Here is a 26,866-nt window from a genome sequence, read left to right as displayed (position 1 = left end):
TGCGCACCCGCGCGTTAGATTCCAGCCACTGCGCACGCCCGCTCTCTCTCTCCCTCTCTCTCCCTCTCTCTCCGCGCTCCCTCCCGCGCTCTCTTGCGCTGCGCAGAGGAGAGCAGTACCCTGGGCCGTGTCTCTGCCGCGCACATTTTCCACGGGAGCTCTCGCCCAAAACCACCCCCTCCGGCTCCGTATCTGTCGCGCCGGACCGCGTGTACACGATCTCGCGTGCGTGGTGCGTGGTGCGTGGTGCGTGGAGCGTGGTGCGTGGAGCGTGGAGCGTGGTGCGTGGTGCGTGGTGCGTGGTGCGTGCGTGCGTGGTGCGTGGTGCGTGGTGCGTGGTGCGTGCGTGCGTGCGTGCGTCCGCGCTTCTCGGTCATCTCCATCCGTCGCGTCCGTCTCCGCTCGGAAGCGACGTTCGCCTCGGCACGCTCTGCCGCCCGCTCGCTTCGCCGTCAGCCCGGCGTCGGCGAGGGCTGCGGTACAAGCGAAGCGCCTCCTGCCGCTAAGGCCGCCCGTCCTCGGTCCGGCACGCGGCTCCATCGTTCCGAGGTGCTGATCGCGCGGAAGAATTCGCGTCCCTCCCGCTTCTCCGTCGGAGATCGGCCGAGCTCCCGGCTCCTCCTCCCTCCACACCCCACCGCCCCTCCCCCACCCCCACACCCTCCGCTCCCTACCCCTCCGGTCCCACGGGACTTGGTCGTAACGAAGCGTTGGATGAAATTAATGAAGATCAGCGACGCTGTCGGGCACCCGCTCTCGCCCCGCTTCTCCCCGTCGCCGCCGACTCTGCCAACGCTCCGGCGCCGAGTGACGGAGAAATAAATTCCGGCATCGCCAACGACGATGGTGACGATTGAAAATTAAATCGAGAAGGCACGAAGCGACGGACGAACCAACGAGCGGGCGAGCGGGCGGGCGCCCTTGCACAATTTCTGCTGCGCCGAGCGACGATCCGGCGGCCGCCTCCACCGCCGAGTTTTCATTTTGACCGCGCGGTTAATTTATTGGGATTTCGACCGTCCGTCCGACCGGTGCTCGCTTGCGCGGGGAGGAGGAGGTGGGTGGTGGTGGGGACGATGAAGAGCGGTTTCTGCCTCGCCGCCGGACGCCGTCCGCCGCTTCAACCCACGCCGAGGACACGCGTCTGAGCGAGCGGGCGGGAGAGCGAGGGGGGCGACGTGGGTTCGCCAAAAAAAACGCCGAAAGCTCACCGGAGCTCCTGCGCCACGACGCCTTCAAACGTCGCCGTCGAGGCCCGCCGGTTTTGCTGCCGAGCCCTGTCCCGGGATTGAACCGTCGTCGTCCATGGCGGGAGCCCACACGGCCTGAGAAAACTGCACGGCTCATCGCCGGAGGGAGGAGGAGGAACGAGGAGACGGAGGCAGCTGTGGATATTTTTTCCTGATCGCTGATAAATCACTCGCTCCCTGGGTGGGCTCCCTACTGCAGAGAGCTACCCTGACACCCACAGCACCGTCGTCATCATCACCACTACCACCACTACTACCATTCAAGTGTTTTATTATCATTATTATTATTTAATCAATATTATTTTTTCCCCCACCCTCCTTCCTAGCGGAGGGGGGCGGGCGGGCGAGCAGGGGGGGTGGGGGGGGGCAGGTGTTCGTTTACGAGTGACGCTCCACCACCACCGCACCCACCCACCGCCACACCGACGCACCGCGCCGTCTCTCCCATGGCGCTGACCGTGTCGGCCGGCCTGCTCGCTACCGGCGGCGGCGAGCGCAGCGCCGTGCTCGTGCGCATCACCACCGTGCTGGCGCTTCCCGTGTGGAGCCTCGTCTGGGATATCCACATCCAGATCGCCGTGGGGAGCAGAGGCAAGGCCAAGCTCGCCTGAGGAAGGACGCATTAGAGTAGCCCTTTGCCGCCGCCGCCACCACCGCCACCAGCACCGCAACCGCGCCGTCGCCGCCGCCGTCGCCGCCACCACCACCACCGCCACCAGCACCGCCACCAGCACCGCAACCGCGCCGTCGCCGCCGCCGTCGCCGCCACCACCACCGCCACCACCACCGCCACCAGCACCGCCGCTGCCGCCACTGCCGCTGCCGCCACCACCACTGCTGCCACCATCGCGAATTTTGGATAAAAAATTATTCTGGGAGACCACGGAACGAATCGTTGCCACGAGACGCGGGTCACCACAAGCGAACGTCGCCGATGAATTACCGCGGCCAGGAGGACGATCGAACAAAAGCATGGCCATCTAATTGCAAAGGGCGAGGTGAACAACAAAGCAACAACAACAACAACAACCGGATAAAATCAAAGCAACAAAACACGGTGAAAATATCTCGTCGCTCACCATCCATCGCCAATCGCAAGCGAGGGGGGGGATGATATCGCCCGCATTGTCCGGGCCCCAGCGCCGCTCCGGCCGGGCATCCTAACGACCCGACAACGGTCGCCCGCCCGCGATGGCGTCGTCCGCGGCATCGTCCGCGGCGGCTTCGTCCGCGCCGGGCTCCTCCGGCGGCTTCTCCTCTTGGGAGGGCGGCAACGGCAGCTCGCCGTGGGGCGGTGGCGTCTCCGCGTCCGGCTCTGGGGCCAACGGCAGCGGTTCCGGCGGCGTCGGCGGCGTGGGCGGCGTCGGCGGCGGCGTCGGCGGCGTCGGCGGCGTCGGCGACGAGCGGCACCACCAGCCGTGCCCGCTGGGCCTGTCGCAGCGCTACGCGGGCGACGTGTGCGTCCTGGAGGCGGCGGTCCTCACGCTCCTCACGGCGCTGATCGTCGCCGGCAACCTCACGGTGATCTTCGTGTTCCACTGCGCGCCGCTGCTGCACCACCACACCACCAGCTACTTCATCCGCACGATGGCCTACGCCGACCTGAGCGTGGGCCTTTCTTGCCTGGTGCCCACGCTCTCGCTGCTCCACTACGGCCCGCCGTGGGGCCTCAGCGAGCGGCTCGCCTGCAAGGCCTTCGGCTACGTGGTGTCGGTGCTCAAGAGCGTGTCGGTGGCCTGCCTGGCCTGCATCAGCCTGGACCGCTACCTGGCGGTGACGCGACCGCTGTCGTACGGCCGGCTGGTGACGCCGTGCCGCGTCCGCTGCTCGGTGGCGGCGGTGTGCCTCTACTCGTGCGCCGTCTTCGCGCCGTCGTTCTTCGGCTGGGGCAAGCCGGGCTACCACGGCGACGTGTTCGGCTGGTGCGCCCGCTCCTGGCGGACCAACGCGGCCTACACGGCGTTTGTGGTGTGCGCTCTCTACGCGCCCGCCGCCTCCGTCGTGTGCTTCACTTACGCGCGCATCTTCCGCATCTGCCGCCAGCACACGCGGCAGATCCGCGAACGCCGCGCCCGATTCCCCAACCGCGACGCCGACGCCGGCGGCGGCGGCGACGCCGACGACGGCGACGGCGCCGACGACAACGGACGACGCGGGGCGCCGGGGCCGTGCGGCGGGGGGAGCGGCAGGTCGGCGACGTCGGCGGCGGGCGCGGCGAACTCCGCGCCGGACCGGCGCTACGCGACGGTGCTGTTTCGCATCACCAGCGTGTTCTACGCGCTGTGGCTGCCCTACATCACCTACCTGCTGCTGGAGAGCGCGCGGCTCGTGGACAGCGCGCCCGTCTCTTTCCTCACCACCTGGCTGGCGATCAGCAACAGCTTCTGCAACTGCCTCGTCTACAGCCTCTCGACCAGCGGTTTCCGCCTCGGCCTCCGCCGCCTCTCGGGCGCCGTCTGCGCCGCCTGCGCCGGCAGCGGCCGCGCCGCCCGGGGCCCCTCTCTCGCCGGCAGCACGGCCGGCGTGCAGAACGGAGCGCCGTTCCGGGCGGTCGCCGGCACCGGCGCCGGCGAGGGCCTGGGGCTCGGCTTGGGGCTGGGGGGTGACCCGTGCGATATTTGACCGTTCCCCTCCCCCCCCATCCATGGCCGCACCGGCGGAATTTGCCTGGCAGCGGCGGCGGTGTGATTCCGGCGGTGTGATTCCGGCGTGGTGATTTTGGTGGAGTATTTCCGGCGGTGTATTTCTCAGCGGTGTGATTCTGGTGGTGTATTTCCGGTGGTACGACTTCGGTGGTGTGTTTCCAGTGGTGCGATTCCGGCGGTGCGTTTCCGGCGGTGTGATTTTGGCGGCGCGAATCTGGTGGGTGCGACTCCGGTGGGCCTCGTCACCGTTAAATCGTAGCCCCGCTGGGAGAGCGTGGGTTTTCTAACCGGACCGCTGGTGGGGCGGGTTCCAGCTGGTTGTCTTGGCGTTCCGGATGATCACGATGTCCCTTTCTCTCGCCGATTGAAATGGTGCGGCGAGCTGTGCGGTGCGGAAATGCCACCGCCCCCCCCTTCCTCCCTTCCACCCCCTCGCCAACTCTGGGATCGAACCCAGGAGGTCCAGGCAAGCGGCCACTTCAGCTGAGCAGCAACGCAGTTGGGATTGCGATGGGCCAAGCGTGGTGGTTCAACTCGGAGAGAAAACTTTGCGGCAAATTCATCCGTGGTGGCCACTCCCCTCACCTTGCTCACCCTGCTCACCGCAGGTCCTCGCCGGCCCCGGTAAGCGGAGCCCAGTTTGGAGGGCGGCCCCCACGGTGAGACGGTCACACAGCGGGAAGGTCCCATCAGCGGCCGAAGGACATCTCGTCTCTCCCCGGGAGATTGAGACGAGGAGGAGGAGGAGGAGGGGGAGGAGGTGGGGGGAAGGAGGAGCGAGGTTTTGGTTTTGTTACCGAGCGACGGTGCAGCCGTCTTGGCGTTCGTTGAGCATGACGCGAGCTTGGGGTACCCAGAATTCCGTGGGCGTTGGTGGGTGCCGGCTGCCCCCGTCCGCCCTCCCACTCCAATTATCAACGATCACGACCTCGATGGATGGAGATCAATGGCTGGTGAAGATGACCGCCGCCGCGGAAAAGGAGCCACGGCGGCTTGGGAGGGCGACACGTCAGATGGAACGCGATGCGCCGGACCCCTGGATGGGCGGAGAAGAAGAAGAAGAAGACGAAGACGTGGATGAGACGCTGGGGGGAGGGGGTGTAGTGGGGGGCGGGGTGTGGAGGAATATCGATGGTGGGCGTCGCTGTCAGTCGCTGGAACAGCAAACCGTGTCCGTCCGTGCTGAGATTCGTCGTCGTTGCAGCGCAGGGCAGTTCGGTGAAATCTCTCTCCTCCTCTCCTCGCCATGGGCGAGCCCGGAGCGGGGGGGTTGGCGGATCGACCTGAGACGGACGGACGCTGGCGGAGCGCGAGGAGGTGGATACTTCGACTTTGCTCGACCGTGGTACCGCGGCCGTTGGCAAAATGTTCCCCGAGCCCCCCGCCCACCCCCCCCACCCACCCCCCCCCCACCCCCACCGTGCGCGTCGTTCATGCTCCCGCTGGTGTGACCGACGCCGGTTGACGAGGTGGTTCGAGTGTCTTTTTTGGCGCCTGAACCCCACCGAGTCGGCACCGCCTCTCCGCTACCGCTGCCGTTAACTGCCGCTGGTAACCGTCGTCGTTAACCGTCGTCGTTAACCAGTGCCATTAACCGCCGTCATTAACCACCGCCGTTAACCGTCGTTGTTAACCGACGTTGTTAACCGGCGCCATTAACCGGCGCCATTAACCGTCGTTGTTAACCGACGCCGTTAACCGGCGCCATTAACCGGCGCCATTAACCGTCGTTGTTAACCGACGTTGTTAACCGACGCCGTTAACCGTCGTTGTTAACCGACGCCGTTAACCGCTGCCACTGTTGACGCCGCCGCGTGCCATCGAACAGACGTCACGTGCTGCTCGTTATAGTTGTTCCGGGGGGGGGGGGATTGGGGCCGATCAAAACTGGCAGATGCGACCCCCCCCCACGCCCCCCCTCTCCTGCTGCTTCCCACCACGCCCCCCCCCCCCAGCCTCCCATCACCGACCGTCAGTCCCCTGCTCCCCCGTGCATTGAAAGTGACGTGAGAAATTGAAACAACCCCCTCCAACCATCACCACCCACACCCCCGCCCCCCCCCCCCCCCCGCCGAAGTGAATCGGTACACTGCGAGTTGGGTGGTCAAATCGCGAGCGAGCGGCTGCGCTTATCCCCCTCGTCCCGTGCGAAACAAAACGGTGGAAATTCCACATTCCTATGGCGGCGGTCCGGGGGGTGATGATGATGGTGGTGGTGGTGGAGAGGTGGTGTCGAACCTGGGTCTGGCTTGCAGAACGATCGCTGTGTTCCAAGAGGCTTCACGATCGCGTTGAAGCAACACGATCAAAACACCACCCACAGAGCAGCGTGTTGTGAGATACGTGGGGGTAAGGGGGGTGGGGTGATTCGTCTGTGTGTGTGTGTGGGTGGTTAAAGGGAGGGAGAGAGAGTGGGTGAGTGAGTGGTGAGACCTCGTGGTGAGTGAGCGGTGAGTGGTAAGAGAGAGAGGTGAGATGAGATGTACTCGTAAAGGGAAGTTTGGCGGGGTCGAGTCGCGGTCAGAGGCGTCGTGATCATCGTCATCGGCATCATCATCAGCAGCAGTTTACGTGACCGTGAATAGTTATCGTCAGCAGTGGTTGCACCAGTCAGCAAACATCACCAGCAGCAGGAATCAGTTATCATCAGCAACAGTAGCAAACATCATCAGCAGCAGGAAACAGTTATCATCAGCAACAGTCGCAAACATCATCATCAGCAGGAAACAGTTATCATCAGCAGCAGGAATCAGTTATAATCAGCAACAGTAGCAAACATCATCAGCAGCAGGAAACAGTTATCATCAGCAACAGTCACAAACATCACCAGCAGCAGGAATCAGTTATCATCAGCAACAGTAGCAAACATCATCAGCAGCAGGAAACAGTTATCATCAGCAGCAGGAATCAGTTATAATCAGCAACAGTAGCAAACATCATCAGCAGCAGGATACAGTTATCATCAGCAACAGTAGCAAACATCATCAGCAGCACTAAATCATCTTCGTCATGATCGTCATCGTTACTTTGAGTGTCAATGAAAAATCACGACCCCGTTGCGGTAGTCATCAATTATTGTTCCTGTGGATCGACTGGCTCCCGGCCGTAGGAACGTGGACTTTCCACCCCCCTCATTACGCCCGCTCGAGTAGCAGGGGAGATGGGGGAATAGACCGCCATGCAACACATTCTATCCATTCTCTATCCACTGCTGGACGTGGAGGGGCTCCTCTCGCCCACACCGCGCGCTGCTTTCAACCAAACTTCACCACAGCCTCGACGGCTCCCTCCCTCTCTCTACGTCTCTCTCTCTACGTCTCTCTAAGTGTCTCTACGTGTCTCTCTACGTGTCTCTCTCTCTACGTCTCTCTCTCTCTACGTCTCTCTACGTCTCTCTCTCTCTCTCTACGTCTCTCTCTACGTGTCTCTCTCTACGTGTCTCTCTCTACGTATGTCTCTCTACGTCTCTCTCTCTACGTCTCTCTCTACGTCTCTCTACGTCTCTCTGTGTCTCTCTCTACGTCTCTCTACGTGTCTCTCTCTCTCTCTACGTCTCTCTCTACGTCTCTCTCTACGTCTCTCTACGTGTCTCACTCTACGTGTCTCTCTCTACGTCTCTCTACGTGTCTCTCTCTCTCTACGTCTCTCTGTGTCTCTCTCTCTCTACGTCTCTCTACGTCTCTCTCTACGTCTCTCTACGTGTCTCTCTCTCTCTACGTCTCTCTGTGTCTCTCTCTCTCTACGTCTCTCTCTACGTCTCTCTCTACGTCTCTCTCTACGTCTCTCTACGTGTCTCACTCTACGTGTCTCTCTCTACGTCTCTCTATGTGTGTCTCTCTCTCTACGTCTCTCTACGTGTCTCTCTCTACGTCTCTCTACGTCTCTCTCTACGTCTCTCTACGTCTCTCTACGTGTCTCACTCTACGTGTCTCTCTCTCTACGTGTCTCTACGTGTCTCTCTCTACGTCTCTCTCTCTCTACGTCTCTCCCCCTCTACGTCTCTCCCCTCTGGGACATCACCCAGTGTGATGAACGCAGCGAACGCAGCGACGACGGCTGAAGCACAGCTGCTGGGGTGCTGTCCTCAGTTGGCAGCTGAAGGGCGGGGGACGAGGGGGGGTCGTGGGTGGGGGGGTAGTTTGTGGGGGTCGGGGGGGTTTGGGGGGGCTCCGGGGGAGGGGGTATTGGTGGGGGGAGGGGGGTAGCCACGTGGGACCCTCCATCCCTCCGGGGTTAAGCTGTGTACCCCCGTCCCCTCCCACCGTATATACAGCATTGACAAAGGTCTCCCGTGTAGCCTTTAACAGGCTGCCGGGGCAAGTGCCGTTAAGCGAGTAGCAGCACCTATGAAAGGGGCCCGAACGGCACACGGTGGGGGCGGTGTAACCTGAAACCACGCCCGGCCGCCTTTGTATCCCCAGTGCTGACGTTTATCACGGACTGTACCAAGTGCTCACTTGAGGCCGTGCCGACCTAGGGGAGGCCCAGGACCGGTTTAGATAAAGTTCACCGGCGTTCGATTCGTGTTGGCCGCGAGCGGGATTCGAACTTGGGTGCGCCGGGTTCGTCGCTAACCGCGGCGCCACCGCTCCCCGCGCGCGCGCGCGGACGCACGCGGCTTGGCCGTGTTTGTGGGTTCGTGTCGAGGTTGGGCCGGTGAGCCACCGGATGGGCTTTCAGGACCAGCCTGCTTAAGCAACTCACATAGACACCCATTCACTCAGAGACCCACAGACCCACGCAGAGAACCATAGACTCACGCAGAGACCCACAGACTCACGCAGAGAACCATAGACTCACGCAGAGAACCATAGACTCACACAGAGACCCACAGACTCACACAGAGACCCATAGACCCACACAGAGATCCATAGACTCACACAAAGACCCATAGACTCACACAGAGACCCATAGACTCACACAGAGACCCACAGACTCACACAGAGATCCATAGACCCACACAGAGACCCATAGACTCACACAGAGACCAAAATACTCACACAGAGACCCACAGACTCACACAGAGACCCACAGACTCACACAGAGACCCATAGACTCACACGGAGACCCACAGACTCACACAGAGACCCACAGACTCACACAGAGACCCATAGACTCACACAGAGACCCACATACTCACACAGAGACCCACAGACTCACACAGAGACCCACAGACTCACACAGAGACCCATAGACTCACACGGAGACCCACAGACTCACACAGAGACCCACAGACTCACACAGAGACCCATAGACTCACACAGAGACCCACAGACTCGCACAGAGACCCATAGACTCACACAGAGACCCACATACTCACACAGAGACCCACAGACTCACACAGAGACCCACAGACTCACACAGAGACCCATAGACTCACACAGAGACACATAGAATCACAGAGAGACCCATAGACTCACACAGAGACCCATAGACTCACACAGAGACCCACAGACTCACACAGAGACCCACAGACTCACACAGAGACCCATAGACTCACACTTTATGCACACACAAGCCTGCACAAAGAACAGATACAAATGGTCTCCCCGGGACAGCCGACATAGGCTGTTGGGTCAAGTGCTACTAACGAGCACTTACGATTACACACATTTACAGATCCACAGCAAAGACAAAGATCCCCCATATAGCCTTCAACAGACTGCTGGGGCAAGTGCTCATGAGCCGGCGCCAGCACGCACGATGCTTGACCGCCTTTGTCTCCCCGGCGGCGATGTTTACTGCATACCACAACCACCCTACCGCTACCCCACTACACATTGCATTACACGCGTTTCTACTGCCCCGTTGACTGTATGTATATATATAAACCCACAACACAAACACACTTACACACAGACACACACCCCGCGTGTCGTCTGCACTTCCCCCAGTGGTGGACACGCGGCTCAGTGTTTGAGCTCCTTCCCAGGGCAGGCGCTCTGCCCACCGTGCCCACGGGTCACGCGGGCGTGGAAGGGCTCTGACTTTCTCTCTCCCAGTACTCCCTCCGACTCTCACCCTCCCCGTATCTCTCATCTCCCCTCTAATCCTCCTACTCCTTTCACCTGCCCCCTCCATCTCTCTCCTCTCCGCCTCTCCCCCCTGCCCTCTCCGCCTCTCCCCCCCCCTGCCCTCTCCGTCTCTCCCCCCTGCCCTCTCCGCCTCTCCCCCCTGCCCTCTCCGCCTCTCCCCCCTGCCCTCTCCGCCTCTCCCCCCCCTGCCCTCTCCGCCTCTCCCCCCTGCCCTCTCCGCCTCCCCCCCTGCCCTCTCCGCCTCTCCCCCTGCCCTCTCCGTCTCTCCCCCCCCTGCCCTCTCCGCCTCTCCCCCCTGCCCTCTCCGTCTCTCCCCCCTGCCCTCTCCGTCTCTCCCCCCTGCCCTCTCTGTCTCCCCCCCCTGCCCTCTCCGCCTCTCCCCCCTGCCCTCTCCGCCTCTCTCCCCCCTGCCCTCTCCGCCTCTCCCCCCTGCCCTCTCCGCCTCTCCCCCCTGCCCTCTCCGTCTCTCCCCCCTGCCCTCTCCGCCTCTCCCCCCTGCCCTCTCCGCCTCCCCCCTGCCTTCTCCGCCTCTCCCCCCTGCCCTCTCCGTCTCTCCCCCCCTGCCCTCTCCGCCTCTCCCCCCTGCCCTCTCCGTCCCTCCCCCCCCCCTGCCCTCTCCTTCTCTCGTTGCTCGAACTCAACTCTCGCGCGCCGTGTGTCTCGTCCGTTTGTGTTTTTTCATGATGGTGGTGGTGGAATGGGCAGCTCGACTTTCACATTTTCGGAGCCTTTTACAGGCCCCTCCGCTTCGGGACCCCCACCCCCCCTCCCCCCACCACGCTCGATCGAGGTACCCTGGAGAGAGCTTTGACTCTGGCGACCCCGTCCGTCCGTCCGTCCGTTCCTCCGAGCGATTTGGATGCGCCGCTCGACCCGCCTGCTGGACAATGTCCTCCGCGCGCCGCTCGACAAATCTCGGCGTCGCTCGTTCATTTTGTTCGTTCGTGCGCCGAGCCTTGCGCGCGTCCTCGTCACGCCGCGCTGATTCTGTGTGAGGTCGCCGTCAAAGATGCCCCCACCGTGGGTGACAGCCCGGGGCAGCAGCGGCAGCAGCAGCTACAGCCGCCGTGCGCCCACACTACGTGACGGTGGCGGTCACCACGGCGCTCGCGAGGCCGTCACCTGAAGTGTCGGAGGCGCTCGCTGCAGACAGGAGGTGGTCACGGGACAGCCCCGGCTGCTGTGGGGTTGACTGCTTGGCCAGGCTAGGTGCAGGTCACGGAACAGACGCGGGTGCCACCGGCTGACCGATTTAGATGCCTGGCAGATGCACCACCTGTACACCCCCCCGTACTGTGCCAACTCGCTGCGTTTTATCCGCCCAGCGCTCCGCTCGTTGTTGTGAGCGTCGCTCCTCCGCCCTCTGCTTTTGTTGAAGAAGCGAGTGCCTCTGACTGCCCAGCAGCAGCAGCAGCGTCCTTCACGAGCCTCCTCCTCCTCCTCCACAGAGGCCCGATCTTGACACCGCCGGTACCGGTCATCGGCAAGTCCAGACACAACAACAACAACAGCAGCAAACAAACAAACAGCCGCCGCCACTCGCCACGAAGTGGCGGCGACGTCACCACGGAGCTTTGCGCCAGGCTAGGTGCACACCGAGGCCACACACAGACACACAACAACCGCCATTCGCCACTCAGTGGCGGTGACGTCACCACGACGCTTGTGCCAGGCTACGTGCACCTTGAGGTCACGGAGCAGACCCAGATTCAACGGGTCGACTGACTGAGATCAGTGGCTGATGCACCACCTGTGCCTCCTACTGTGCCAACTTGCTGTGCTTTAGCCACCCGGTACTCCGCTTGTTGTTGTGAGCTTCGCTCCTCCGTCCTCTGTTGTTGACACCGCTGGTACCGGTCATCGGCAAGTCCACTCAGCTCCACGTCCTCCTGTACCACATCACTCCATCTCTTCTCTAGCCTGTGCCGCGCCTGTTTAGCCCCCTCGATCCAGCCGAACAAAAGCTATTTGGGCATGCGGTGACTGGGCATGCGGGCTACATGACCCAGCCAACGCAGCAGCCTTGCCTGCCAGAGGAGCTCACCGAATGGACTTTGCCCAGATCTTTCAAGGATTTGTGAGCTCCTCACACAATCCAGCCTGGTTAAACCCAGGATGGATCGTAGGCAGGTCAGCCTAAATGTTTCTAACCAGCGAAGATGTTCCGTTAGGGGGGTCCACACACACACATAGACACCCTGCGATAACTCTCCTTCCTCCGTGCCAGCCAGGGAGGAGAAGGGAGGGCGATGTCGACTGGACATCTGTGAAGAAGAGCTTTACAGCTCATCGGATTCCTCCAGTATAAATGAAGATTGTGATTGTCCCCACCGTGGGGCGAGATCCCCCGCGACTCGCAGGGCCACGCGGGGGGGGGGGGGCAGGAGAGCCTCACCGAGTCTCAAGACTCTTTTTTTAGGAAGGTCCTGCCAAGGTGCCACGGTGGCTAGGAGATGTTAACTCCATCGCCTGGTATGGAGGAGGTCGTGGGTTCGATCCTGACACCTGCTGTATATTTGGAGTTTGCGTGTCTCTTTCTCTCTCTCATCATCACGACGGTGGCTAGGAGATGTTAACTACCTCGCCTGCTATACAGGAGGTCGTGGGTTCGATCCCGACCCTGACGCCTGCTGCTGTATAATTGGAGTTTGCGTGTCTCTCTCCCCGTGGTCGCGTGAATTTTTTTGACGGGTCCTCCCGGTTTTCCCGTCCACATTCAGAATCAACGTCACGCGTTCAGAGCATTTGGCCACTATACATTTGCACGCGACGGTGATGATCCCACCTAGTTAACCTATCGTGTGTGATGGCCCAGCTCGCTTCTGAAACACGAGCCACGTAGCTATATCAGCGGGGCCTTACCTGCTAAAATAAATAAAAAAATCTTTGCATTTGAGCGTAAGTGTTTCGAGTAGGCTGACGACTCGTAAAGGTTTTTGGGTTAGCTCGCGTAAGAATACACGTGTGGAAACCACCCGACACTGCCAATCGGTAAGGGATTTGTTACGTAAACAAAACGCCAAATAGTTACTACTTCAGCCCACCGGTGTGTTGAAGAGTGAATCCACAACATTTACAATCTGACTACAACGTTTCGCTGGTAATTACATCCAGCATCATCGGGCGATTTGCAAATTCGAGTTCTGCCAAATTTTTGGGGTGAGCGTCAAATCACTTCGCAGACGGTCAAGACGTTTCAGACGCGCGGCACACACGTCGACAAAATATTCGCCGTCGGTCGATTAGTTAAGTGTGGGTAGCTCCCACCTCAACGTGCAGCATAGAGTGGGGGGGGGGGGAGTAGGAGGCGGCTCTATGGCTCCTTGTAGTGAAGGAGGAGGTGGAGGAGGTGGAGGAGGAGGTGGAGGAGGAGGTGGAGGAGGCCCTTATCCGCCAGCAGTGGCGTGAGCAGGAAATTGCAGGTGCTGCGTGCCTCTAACCCTTTCCCAGAGAGGCGCGGTGTTGTGGCGGACGCGAGCCCCATCTCACCATCGCCGCCAGAGTCAGCCCTCTGCATCCCTCTCCATCCCTCTCCATCCCTCTCCATCCGTCGCACCGATCGGCTCGTCCGTCGCTCTCCGTCCGTCCGCCCGTCCTGTCGATCTATCGTCCGTAGCATCGCTCCGCCCCATCCGCACATCGGTCGTCAGACCGTTCGTCGGTCTCGCTGCCCCTTCTGTCGATCCAACATTCTTGTCGCGCGCGTCCATCCGCCTGCCCCTTCATCCGCCCTTCCTCCCGGTGGGGGGGGGGGGGGGGCAGGGGGGGGGGAGGCGACACACGTGTACACAAAGGCAAAGTCTTTAACCGATTGGTTTTTGGGGGGGCAAGTGCCGGGGTGGCGCACGAGATAGGGGTGGGTGGCCACGCCACCACACACCGCACCGGGTACTCATTTGAGGCTGAGTCGACCTAGGGGAGGCCCAGGACCGGTTCAGATAATCGTCACCGGTGTTGGCCGTGAGCGGGAATCGAACCCGGGTCCATCGCCGGGTTCGTAGCGCAGTGTAGCGCTAACCACTGCACCACCGCTCCCCGCTCATTTGAAGCGACTGACACACACACGTAGATGTACACACACACGTAGATGTACACACACACGTAGATGTACACACATACATGTACACACACACGTCGTTGTACACACACGTAGATGTACACACATACATGTACACACACACATAGATGTACACACACGTAGATGTACACACACAGACGCGTGTACACACGCACATGTACACACAAGTAGATGTACACACACACGTGTGTACACACTTTCAATATTTGATCTCTCACAATATCCTCAGCGGCGGCGCGTGCTTATTGTGTCTCTACATATATACGCGTATATTTAAGTCCTGTATATATCATTACAATTATATACACACAGTGGGGGGCGATGTGTGGGTAGTATCTGTATGGTGAGCTTTGCGCGCTGCACTATTTTTACGTAAAAACAAATCCTGAATGTGCATTCTCCAAGCTTCTCAAGGGCTGTTGCGCGCGTCCGCGCTGGTAGGCGCCTGTGTGCGTGAACGTGCGTAAGTGAACGTCCGTACGTGAACGTACGTAAGTGAACGTCCGTAAGTGAACGTGCGTACGTGAACGTGCGTACTTGAACGTGCGTACTTGAACGTGCGTGCGTGAACGTGCGTACGTGAACGTGCGTACGTGAACGTCCCTAAGGGAACGTGCGTACGTGAACGTGCGTGCGTGAACGTGCGTACGTGAACGTGCATACGTGCCTACGCACTGGTACGCGCCTGTGTGCGTGAACGATGCGTGCGTGAACGGTGCGTGTCTGAACGGTGCGTGTCTGAACGTGCGTCTCTGAACGTGCGTTCGTGAACGAGCGTGCCTGAACGTGCGTTCATGAACGTGCGTGAACGTGCTTGAACGTGCGTATGCGCTGTTACGCGCCTGTGTGCGTGAACGTGCGTGGGTGCGTTGTGTGAACGTGCGTGAACCTGCGTGTCTGAACGTACGTGAACGTGCGTAAACGTGCGTGCGTGAACGTGCGTGAACGTGCGTGCGTCAGAGCACGTGTTGCATCTCTCACTGCGACCCCAACCATCGGCATCGTGGGGTGGGGGGGGGTTGGGGGTGATGGGGTGACCGGACAGTGTTGTGGGTAGGGGAGCTGGGGGGTCATTGCACCCCCACGGATAAAGTTGTTGATGTTGTTGATGTTGTTGATACCAGGCGCGAGATCTTCTGGACGAGTCTCGTTTTTTGCAAGCGTGACCTGGGGGTAGGGGTCGGGGTTTGGGGGGCGGGGGGGTGGTGGTGGGGGGAGGGTGCTTTGGTCACTCGACCTGCGGCCAGTAGTGTCCCGGGGGCCCTGTTGTTGTATCATCGCGATCGAGTAATTTCGCGGTGTCGTTTTCCGACGTTCGATGAAAAACCCACAAATAAATTATTATTATCGCATTGACGCACAACTTTTTAGCGGCTGTCGTGATGTGCGGGAGGTGGGGGCGTGGGGGTGGGGCGGGTTCGGTGACGTAACAGTGTTGTCAGCCAATGTTAAACAACAAAAATCCGCTGAGAAATATTTCTCTACAGCTTACAGAGAAATATTTCTCAGCGGAGACAAGGGGGCAGCTTTCGTTTATAAACCGTGTTGAGTTTTGAGTGTTACGTGATGGCGCTTTTGAGTGGCAGATTTGTGCCAAAGAAGTGCCAGGTATATAAATAAATAAAGCATATATTTGACTCGACTACAATTCTCGATTGTCCTAGCAGGTGGTGACTCAACGGTGATGCCCAACCACCCGTTCAGCTATTATGACGGGGGGGTGGGGAGGGGGGTAGTGGTCTGTGCAAGGCTGAGAACAGCCGTTGTTGGTGGAGCGCGGCGCGACCTCCGCCGCTTTGCTGGAGGACGGGCGCCCGCGGAAGCGGATATCGAAGAGCCACCGCTGAGACCCCGTTTTTTTTCTCTCTCTCTTCTCTCTCGCTCTTCTCTCTCGCTCAAAGTGACCCTCTTGGATCCACGCACAGCAATGGGGAGGCGATTCCCCCCCCCCCTCCTTCCTCCCTTCTCCCCCCCCCCACCACCAGCCCGTCGAGGAGGGTCCCCACGGCGAATTTTGTTCGGCACTTTTGGCTCGAACTTCTCTATTAAGCCGGCACGCTGTTCTCTCCCCCCTCCCCCGCCCCCCACACACACCGCCCCCTACCGTGTGCCGACACGGTAGCGCCAGCACATTGCCGGTATTCGGTTTGGAGAGAGGATGTGAGGGTTGGAGAGAGTGTGGGAGAGAGGGTGGGAGAAAGGGTGGTTAGAGAGAATGGGAAAATAGGAGAGGGTGGGAGAGATTATGGGAGATAAAATGACAGAGAGAGGATGGGCGAGAGGATATGAGAGATGGGAGAGATGGGATAAAGGGTAGAAGGATGATGGGAAAGATGGGAGACAGGATAGGAGAGAGGATGGCTCGAGAGAGGATGGACAGGGTTGAAGGAGGGAGCAGATTTCTGGCAAAGTACCAATGGGTTCACGACCACAGGCCATCAATCGGTAGGTCGCGTGTGTTGGGGTTAACACGAGGGCACGTCCTGCTTCTTCCCAGCGTGCAAGAAGAGGCCAAGATACCCCCGGGATGGCCCCTAAGAGGTTTCCTCGTGTCGCGACTCTTCTGCAAGCAGTGACGAGAGTGGGCACTTGCAGGGCCGCGCCTTTACCTTCTGTACCTTGGTTGCGAGTGACTTCGGCCCGGCGAACGACGAGGAGCTGGCGGCGAGGAGGCTGTTATCGATGATGAGTGCTCAATGAGGTGAGACTCGAGAACAGCCAACAGAGAGGTGGAGCCACCATGTTTGATCCTCCTGATCCTCCTACACTACCACCTCTTCCTCCACCACCACCTCCTCCGCTCCTTGCGCGCTCGAGACCCACGTGTTCCCAGCGAGGGCCACACGGGGACAATCGCTCTCCCTCCCTCCCTCTCATCCTCTCTCCTTCCCTCTCTCCCTCCCTCTCACCCTCTCTCCTTCCCTCTCTCCCTCCCTCTCACCCTCTCTTCCTCCCTCTCACCCTCTCTCCTTCCCTCTCTCCCTACCTCTCACCCTCTCTCTTTTTTTCTTATTTTTTATGATCAGAGGAAACAAGAAGATGCTCCGTGTAGTCGGCACTTTGCTTCGTTCATCATTTCGTTTTTTTAATGCTTTGCTTTATGTAACCCCTCCTCCCCCCTTTTTAAATGAAAGATTTAACAAAAATTTCTCGCTCTGCTCTCCTTACCCCTTCCCTCCCTCTCTACTCCCCCCCCCCCTCTCTCTGTACCCCCTCTCTTCCCACTCCATGTCGCTCTGGCTCTCTCTCGCTCACTCTCGCTCGCTCTCTCTCTCGCTTTTTTTAACTACGACAAGTGCTGCATCTGCACGCAGCCCTTCCCACAGTCAAACGGCCTCCGACGGGTAGCTTAGATCTGCATGCAGAGCTCTCTACCGTCATCTGCCACCGAGCACACGGCCTCCTCCAGCGCCCACTGCTCCTTGAAGGCCGGCACGGCGTGGGTCAGCCGCGCGTGGCGGAACTCCGGCCCACTCAGCCTGGCTCCGACCAGAGCGCGGAAGATGCCCAGGCTGCTGGCCGGACGTTGCCCCTCCAGGGCCACCTTCCTCGCCCTGTATATGGCGAGCTTGGCGTAGCCGACGAGCACGTTGACCAGCCCCTGAAGATGTTGGGGTCCGTCGCCCTTCGGGTATCCAAAGATGAGGACCGTCGGGGAGAAGTGGAGGCTGAACCTTAGGAGGATGTTTCTCAGGACCTTGAACAGCGAGTCCAGGCTCTTGCACCCCATGTATTGGTGCACCACCGTCTCCAGGATCTGGGCAGCTACCCGGAGTGACTGCAGCCCCCCTGTCTTTGCGGCTATGTCTGCTGGTCCGAGCCACCGGCCCCGTGTTTCAGGCTCCACCAGATCTCCCATCCTGGTGAGCCGCGCGTTGGCGAGGCGCCTCTCCATGCCAGGGGTGGTGGTGGTGGTGGATGGCAGCTTTGTCTGTGGGTTCCTGAGGATCGGTTCGAAGACCAGATCCACAGCCGATCGCGACTGGTTCAGCCTCCTGTCGGCGAAGAAGCTCCATGTCTGCAGGACGCTCCTGTAGAAAGGTGGCAGCTGTCCCAGTGGGAGGCCCTGCAGGTCCATGTAGAATAGTTGCTTGGAGCACTGCAGACCCCCCAGCTGTTTCAGGAGGAAGGAGGCCGTGACGCTCCAGGCCGGTGCAGGGGCGGCGTGCAGAAACTTTAGCGCAGCCTGCAGTTGGAAGGTGGCCAGCTGACTCCGCACGCACACCAGCCCGTGACCGCCCTCATCCAGTGGCAGGGCCAGGACCCTAGCCGCGACCCGGTGTCCTCCACCCGACCAGAAGAAGTCGAGGACTCGCTTCTGAAGTGCATTGACGAGGCTCATGGGGGGGTGCAGGGAGAAGAGCCGGTGCCACAGCATGGACGTCACCAGCTGGTTCACCACCAACGTCTCTCTCACTCACCCTCCTTCCCTCCTTCCCTCCCTCCCTATCTCTCTCTCTCTAGGCCAGGCAGGAATGGCGGCTTCATTACATCTCGCGCTCCCTCCGTCGCCGCTCGCCCATTGTTCCTCGCGATTGATTATCGACCGATTCCGTTGTTGTTCACCGAGGCTTTGTGCTGGGGGGTTGGTGGGGGGGTGGCTTTATTTGTGTGGCTCGATCGCTGGGGCCAGCCGAGAGATACGCTCTCTGCGATTCACTCTCCCTCCCCTCCCTCCCCCTTCAGCCCCCACACCACCACTGCTCCCCATTCCTCTTTGTCCTCGCGATCGCGAATGGAGATGAGTTAATCTTTCCTGCGGCTACCTCTCCCTGCTCGATCAATCTCTCTCTCCCCCCCCCCCCATCATCGCTCACTTGCTCCCCTCTCCAATCTCTCCCTCCCATCATCCTATCTCGCTGTCTCCCATCTCTCCAATTTCATTCATCTCTCTCCCATCCTCCCATCTCTCCCATATCTATCCCAGCTCTCTGCCATCATCATCCTCATCCTTACGTCAGCCCCCCTCTCTCTCCCTCCCATCCTCCAATCTCTCTCCCATCCTCCCCAATATCTCTCCACCATCCTCCCATCTCTCTCCAATCTCTCTCCCATCCTCCCCCACATCTCTCCACCATCCTCCCATCTCTGTCCGATCTCTCTCCCATCCTCCCCCACATCTCTCCACCATCCTCCCATCTCTCTCCAATCTCTCTCCCATCCTCCCCTACATCTCTCCACCATCCTCCCATCTCTCTCCGATCTCTCTCCCATCCTCCCCCACATCTCTCCACCATCCTCCCATCTCTCTCCAATCTCTCTCCCATCCTCCCATCTCTCTCCGATCTCTCTCCCATCCTCCGCCACATCTCTCCACCATCCTCCCATCTCTGTCCGATCTCTCTCCCATCCTCTCCCACATCTCTCCACCATCATCCCATCTCTCTCCAATCTCTCTCTCTCATCCTCCCCCACATCTCTCCACCATCCTCCCATCTCTCTCCGATCTCTCTCCCATCCTCCCCCACATCTCTCCACCATCCTCCCATCTCTGTCCGAATTCTCTCCCATCCTCCCCCACATCTCTCCACCATCCTCCCATCTCTGTCCGATCTCTCTCCCATCCTCCCCCACATCTCTCCACCATCCTCCCATCTCTCTCCGATCTCTCTCCCATCCTCTCCCACATCTCTCCACCATCCTCCCATCTCTGTCCGATCTCTCTCCCATCCTCCCCCACATCTCTCCACCATCCTCCCATCTCTGTCCGATCTCTCTCCCATCCTCCCCCACATCTCTCCACCATCCTACCATCTCTGTCCGATCTCTCTCCCATCCTCCCCCACATCTCTCCACCATCCTCCCATCTCTCTCCAATCTCTCTCCCATCCTCCCCCACATCTCTCCACCATCCTCCCATCTCTCTCCGATCTCTCTCCCATCCTCCGCCACATCTCTCCACCATCCTCCCATCTCTCTCCGATCTCTCTCCCATCCTCCGCCACATCTCTCCACCATCCTCCCATCTCTCTCCAATCTCTCTCCCATCCTCCCCAATATCTCTCCACCATCCTCCCATCTCTCTCCAATCTCTCTCTCTCATCCTCCCCCACATCTCTCCACCATCCTCCCATCTCTCTCCAATCTCTCTCGCATCCTCCCCCACATCTCTCCACCATCCTCCCATCTCTCTCCAATCTCTCTCCCATCCTCCCATCGTCGCCCCCCCCCACCTCCTCTCACTCCACTGCTGGATGAGGACTTCTCTGGACCCACGCGCGTCGTGATGTGTGCCGCGGGTTTGGTGTTTGGGCAGTAACCTCGCCGCGCTCGTCCACGCCGCTTGGTGTGAATGGCGGGCGGCGTCGATTCGGGAGCGTCGAAGTACAGTCCAACACAGTGGGCATTGACCGCTGCCTGTGGACGATCTGCTGCTGCGACTGTCCAGGCTCAACCCCCCACCCCCACCCACCCCGCTTAGCTTTCTTTGGTGATTTGTTCATCGCGGCAATGAAGCAATGGGAGCAGATCCCTTCCAATTGCTCGCTCGTGTCACTGCCGGTGGGAAGGGTCGCTCTAGAGAGAGCCCCCCCCCACTCTAGAGGGTTCTTGGCCTACTCTTCCACACCGGCCGGTACGTTCACGGAAGGGGTGGGCAGTTATACCCAGGCTTTACGATTGACTGGTGACCCGATTGCTACTGATGGAGGTATTGGTGGCGGTAGTGGGGGGGGGGGGTCTGGGGATGGTGGGGGGGGGAACAGCTGTGATTAATGAGGAGGGGGGGTTGCTAGGGAGTTATTGGCGTCATAGCAACAGCCGTTGCCATAGGAACCAAACTCCCAGACGAGCTGATGAAGGCCCATCGAGCTCCACGCAGCTCCATAGAGATCAGCGTGGATTCATAGAGATCAGCGTGGATTCATAGAGATCAGCGTGGATTCATAGAGATCCGTGTGGATTCATAGAGATCAGCGTGGATTCACAGAGATCCGTGTGGATCCATAGAGATCAGCGTGGATTCATAGAGATCAGCGTGGATTCATAGAGATCCGTGTGGATTCATAGAGATCAGCGTGGATTCACAGAGATCCGTGTGGATCCATAGAGATCAGCGTGGATTCATAGAGATCAGCGTGGATTCATAGAGATCCGTGTGGATCCATAGAGATCAGCGTGGATTCATAGAGATCAGCGTGGATTCATAGAGATCAGCGTGGATTCATAGAGATCCGTGTGGATTCATAGAGATCCGTGTGGATTCATAGAGATCCGTGTGGATTCATAGAGATCAGCGTGGAGCCATAGAGATCAGCGTGGATTCATAGAGATCAGCGTGGATTCATAGAGATCCGTGTGGATTCATAGAGATCCGTGTGGATTCATAGAGATCAGCGTGGATTCATAGAGATCCGTGTGGATTCATAGAGATCAGCGTGGATTCATAGAGATCCGTGTGGATTCATAGAGATCCGTGTGGATTCATAGAGATCCGTGTAGATTCATAGAACTCCGTGTGGATTCATAGAGATTCGTGTGGATTCATAGAGATCAGCGTGGATCCATAGAGATCCGTGTGGATCCATAGAGATCCGCGTGGATTCATAGAGATCCGCGTGGATTCATAGAGATCCACGTGGATCCATAGAGATCCGTGTGGATCTATAGAGATCAGCGTGGATCCATAGAGATCCGTGTGGATCCATAGAGATCCGCGTGGATTCATAGAGATCAGCGTGGATCCAGAGAGATCCGTGTGGATCCATAGAGATTCGCGTGGATTCATAGAGATCTGTGTGGATCCATAGAGATCCGTGTGGATCCATATAACTCCGTGTGGATCCATAGAGATCCGTGTGGATCCAGAGAGATCAGCGTGGATCCATAGAGATCCGTGTGGATTCATAGAACTCCGTATGGATTGATAGAGATCCGTGTGGATTCATAGAGATCCGTGTGGATTCATAGAGATCAGCGTGGATTCATAGAGATCAGCGTGGATTCATAGAGATCCGTGTGGATTCATAAAGATCCGTGTGGATTCATAGAGATCCGTGTGGATTCATAGAGATCCATGTGGATTCATAGAGATCAGCGTGGATTCATAGAGATCAGCGTGGATCCATAGAGATCCGTGTGGATTCATAGAGATCCGTGTGGATTCATAGAGATCAGCGTGGATCCTTAGAGATCCGTATGGATCCATAGAGACCAGCGTGGATTCATAGAGATCCGTGTGGATCCATAGAGATCCGTGTGAATTCATAGAGATCCGTGTGGATTCATAGAGATTCGTGTGGATTCATAGAGATCCGTGTGGATTCATAGAGATCCGTGTGGATTTATAGAGATACGTGTGGATTCATAGAGATCCGTGTGGATCCATAGAGATCCGTGTGGATCCATAGAGATCAGTGTGGATCCATAGAGATCCGTATGGATTCATAGAGATCCGTGTGGATCCATAGAGATACGTGTGGATTCATAGAGATCCGTGTGGATTCATAGAGATCAACGTGGATCCATAGAGATCCGTGTGTATTCATAGAGATCCGTGTGGATTCATAGAGATCCGTGTGGATTCATAGAGATCAACGTGGATCCATAGAGATCCGTGTGGATTCATAGAGATCCGTGTGGATTCATAGAGATCCGTGTGGATCCATAGAGATCCGTGTGAATTCATAGAGATCCCTGTGGATCCATAGAGATCCGTATGGATTCATAGAGATCCGTGTGGATTCATAGAGATCAGCGTGGATCCATAGAGATCCGTGTGGATTCATAGAGATCCGTATGGATTCATAGAGATCTGTATGGATTCATAGAGATCCGTGTGGATCCATAGAGATCCGTGTGGATTCATAGAGATCAGCGTGGATTCATAGAGATCAGCGTGGATTCATAGAGATCCGTGTGGATTCATAGAGATCCGTGTGGATTCATAGAGATCCCTATGGATTCATAGAGATCCGTGTGGATTCATAGAGATCAGCGTGGATTCATAGAGATCCGTGTGGATTCATAGAGATCTGTGTGGATTCATAGAGATCCGTGTGGATTCATAGAGATCCGTATGGATTCATAGAGATCAACATGGATCCATAGAGATCCGTGTGGATTCATAGAGATCCGTGTGGATTCATAGAGATCCGTGTGGATCCATAGAGATCCGTGTGAATTCATAGAGATCCGTGTGGATCCATAGAGATCCGTATGGATTCATAGAGATCCGTGTGGATTCATAGAGATCAGCGTGGATCCATAGAGATCCGTGTGGATTCATAGAGATCCGTATGGATTCATAGAGATCTGTATGGATTCATAGAGATCCGTGTGGATCCATAGAGATCCGTGTGGATTCATAGAGATCAGCGTGGATTCATAGAGATCAGCGTGGATTCATAGAGATCCGTGTGGATTCATAGAGATCCGTGTGGATTCATAGAGATCCGTATGGATTCATAGAGATCCGTGTGGATTCATAGAGATCCGTATGGATTCATAGAGATCCGTGTGGATTCATAGAGATCCGTGTGGATTCATAGAGATCCGTGTGGATTCATAGAGATCAGCGTGGATTCATAGAGATCCGTGTGGATTCATAGATATCCGTGTGGATTCATAGAGATCCGTGTGGATTCATAGAGATCAACGTGGATCCATAGAGATCCGTGTGGATTCATAGAGATCCGTGTGGATTCATAGAGATCCGTGTGGATCCATAGAGATCCGTGTGAATTCATAGAGATCCCTGTGGATCCATAGAGATCCGTATGGATTCATAGAGATCCGTGTGGATTCATAGAGATCAGCGTGGATCCATAGAGATCCGTGTGGATTCATAGAAATCCGTATGGATTCATAGAGATCTGTATGGATTCATAGAGATCCGTGTGGATCCATAGAGATCCGTGTGGATTCATAGAGATCAGCGTGGATTCATAGAGATCCGTGTGGATTCATAGAGATCCGTGTGGATTCATAGAGATCCGTATGGATTCATAGAGATCCGTGTGGATTCATAGAGATCAGCGTGGATTCATAGAGATCCGTGTGGATTCATAGAGATCTGTGTGGATTCATAGAGATCCGTGTGGATTCATAGAGATCCGTATGGATTCATAGAGATCAACGTGGATCCATAGAGATCCGTGTGGATTCATAGAGATCCGTGTGGATTCATAGAGATCCGTGTGGATCCATAGAGATCCGTGTGAATTCATAGAGATCCGTGTGGATCCATAGAGATCCGTATGGATTCATAGAGATCCGTGTGGATCCATAGAGATCCGTGTGGATTCATAGAGATCAGCGTGGATTCATAGAGATCAGCGTGGATTCATAGAGATCCGTGTGGATTCATAGAGATCCGTGTGGATTCATAGAGATCCGTATGGATTCATAGAGATCCGTGTGGATTCATAGAGATCAGCGTGGATTCATAGAGATCCGTATGGATTCATAGAGATCCGTGTGGATTCATAGAGATCCGTGTGGATTCATAGAGATCCGTGTGGATTCATAGAGATCAGCGTGGATTCATAGAGATCCGTGTGGATTCATAGATATCCGTGTGGATTCATAGAGATCCGTGTGGATTCATAGAGATCCTCGTGGATCCATAGAGATCCGTGTGGATTCATAGAGATCCGTGTGGATTCATAGAGATCCGTGTGGATTCATAGAGATCAGCGTGGATCCATAGAGATCCGTGTGGATCGATAGATCCATATGGATCCATAGAGATCCGTGTGGATTAATAGAGATCAGCGTGGATCCATAGAGATCCGCGTGGATCCATAGAGATCTGTGTGGATTCATAGAGATCAGCGTGGATTCATAGAGATCCGTGTGGATCCATAGAGATCCGCGTGGATCCATAGAGATCAGCGTGGATTCATAGAGATCAGCGTGGATCCATAGAGATCCGTGTGGATCCATAGTGATCAGCGTGGATCCAAAGAGATCTGTATGGATTCATAGAGATCCGTGTGGATTCATAGAGATTCGTGTGGATTCATAGAGATCCGTGTGGATTCATAGAGATCCGTGTGGATTCATAGAGATCCGTGTGGATCCATAGAGATCAGCGTGGATCCATAGAGATCCGTGTGGATTCATAGAGATCCGTGTGGATTCATAGAGATCTGTGTGGATTCATAGAGATCAACGTGGATCTATAGAGATCCGTATGGATTCATAGAGATCCGTGTGGATTCATAGAGATCAGCGTGGATCCATAGAGATCCGTGTGGATTCATAGAGATCCATATGGATTCATAGAGATCTGTATGGATTCATAGAGATCCGTGTGGATCCATGGAGATCCGCGTGGATTCATAGAGATGCATGTGGATTCATAGAGATCCGTATGGATTCATAGAGATCAGCGTGGATTCATAGAGATCCGTGTGGATTCATAGAGATCCTTGTGGATTCATAGAGATCCGTATGGATTCATAGAGATCCGTGTGGATTCATAGAGATCAGCGTGGATTTATAGAGATCCGTGTGGATTCATAGAGATCCGTGTGGATTCATAGAGATCCGTGTGGATTCATAGAGATCCGTATGCATTCATAGAGATCCGTATGGATTCATAGAGATCCGTGTGGATTCATAGAGATCAGCGTGGATCCATAGAGATCCGTGTGGATTCATAGAGATCCGTGTGGATTCATAGAGATCCGTGTGGATTCATAGAGATCCGTGTGGATTCATAGAGATCAGCGTGGATTCATAGATATCCGTGTGGATTCATAGAGATCCGTGTGGATTCATAGAGATCCGTGTGGATTCATAGAGATCCGCGTGGATCCATAGAGATCCGTGTGGATTCATAGAGATCCGCGTGGATTCATAGAGATCCGCATGGATTCATAGAGATCCGTGTGGATTCATAGAGATCAGCGTGGATTCATAGGGATCCGTGTGGATCCATAGAGATCCGTGTGGATCCATAGAGGTCAGCGTGGATTCATAGAGATCCGTGTGGATTCATAGAGATCCGTGTGGATTCATAGAGATCCGTGTGGATTCATAGAACTCCGTGTGGATTCATAGAGATCAGCGTGGATTCATAGAGATCCGTGTAGATTCACAGAGGGTGTGGGGGGTGGGGGTTCTTTACCCCCACCCCCCACGCCCTCCCATTGTGTACATCAATGAGGTTTATTTATTAGCTTGAGTCGACTGATTTGAAGACAAAGAACCCCCACCCCCCGTATAGCCTTGAGACTGTTGGGGCAAGTGCTGTTAGCGGGCACCTATGAAGGCCGGCACGGCACACGAGGGGGTAGGCGGTCAACACCACGCCCGGCCGCCTTTGTCTCCCCAGTGACGATGTTTACACATCGCACCAGGTACTCAATTGAGGCTGAGTCGACCTAGGGGAGGCCCACGACCGGTTCAGATAATCGTCGCTGGTGTTCGCGCAGTGCGCTAACCACTGCACCACCGCTCCCCACACGTATCTACACACACACGCGTCGTGACGTACGTGTGTGATGATGCGTGTGCACGTGGTGAAACAGATCCTTGCTAAGGGGGCTATAACCTCTTGAAGTTCCAGCAAGCGCGGTACCTATTATGACGATGACGAGTGGAACCACGTGCTAAAACTATTCAACAAGTGTATTACATTTTTACCAGGTAAGGCCCGCTGAGCTATTCAGCTCCAGCTGGCCGTCACAAATAATATAATAGCTCAAGGTTCTTACCCCTTCCCTCTCTCTCTCTCTCTACCCCCTCTCTCTCTACCCCCCCTCTCTCTCTCTCTACCCCCTCGCTCCCTACTCTATGTCTATGTTCCCCCTGTTTTCTATGTAATATCACGTGGGCATTTACAGCAATGCAATACTCTAAAGCAGTGGTTATTAACCTTTTCTGCAGCCTTGCACCGCTTAGGTTCTCAGT

General features: G+C 56.9%; 2 protein-coding genes across 5 annotated transcripts in view; both read left to right on the top strand.

Annotated features, from left to right (window-relative positions):
- LOC116953190 (rab GTPase-activating protein 1-like) overlaps positions 1 to 26,866 on the top strand; it is a 182,053-nt gene that overhangs the window by 109,100 nt on the left and 46,087 nt on the right. The window lies entirely within an intron of this gene.
- Positions 1,622 to 5,285, top strand: LOC116953214 (G-protein coupled receptor 52-like). The gene has a single exon (XM_076074799.1). The coding sequence runs from the start codon at positions 2,442 to 2,444 to the stop codon at positions 3,870 to 3,872; it is 1,431 nt and encodes a 476-aa protein (XP_075930914.1). The 5' UTR covers positions 1,622 to 2,441; the 3' UTR covers positions 3,873 to 5,285.

This window comes from Petromyzon marinus, chromosome 50 (assembly GCF_048934315.1).
Source record: "Petromyzon marinus isolate PM22_M1 ecotype Great Lakes invasive population chromosome 50, UKy_Petmar_22M1.pri1.0, whole genome shotgun sequence".
In the NCBI taxonomy this organism is placed as follows: domain Eukaryota; kingdom Metazoa; phylum Chordata; class Hyperoartia; order Petromyzontiformes; family Petromyzontidae; genus Petromyzon; species Petromyzon marinus.
The sequence above is the reverse complement of the archived record's forward strand: the minus strand, read 5'-3'. Positions and strand labels throughout refer to the sequence as shown.

Excerpts from the sequence above, each read along its gene's own strand:
- LOC116953214 (XM_076074799.1), top strand. The coding sequence starts at position 2,442 with ATGGCGTCGTCCGCGGCATCGTCCGCGGCGGCTTCGTCCGCGCCGGGC.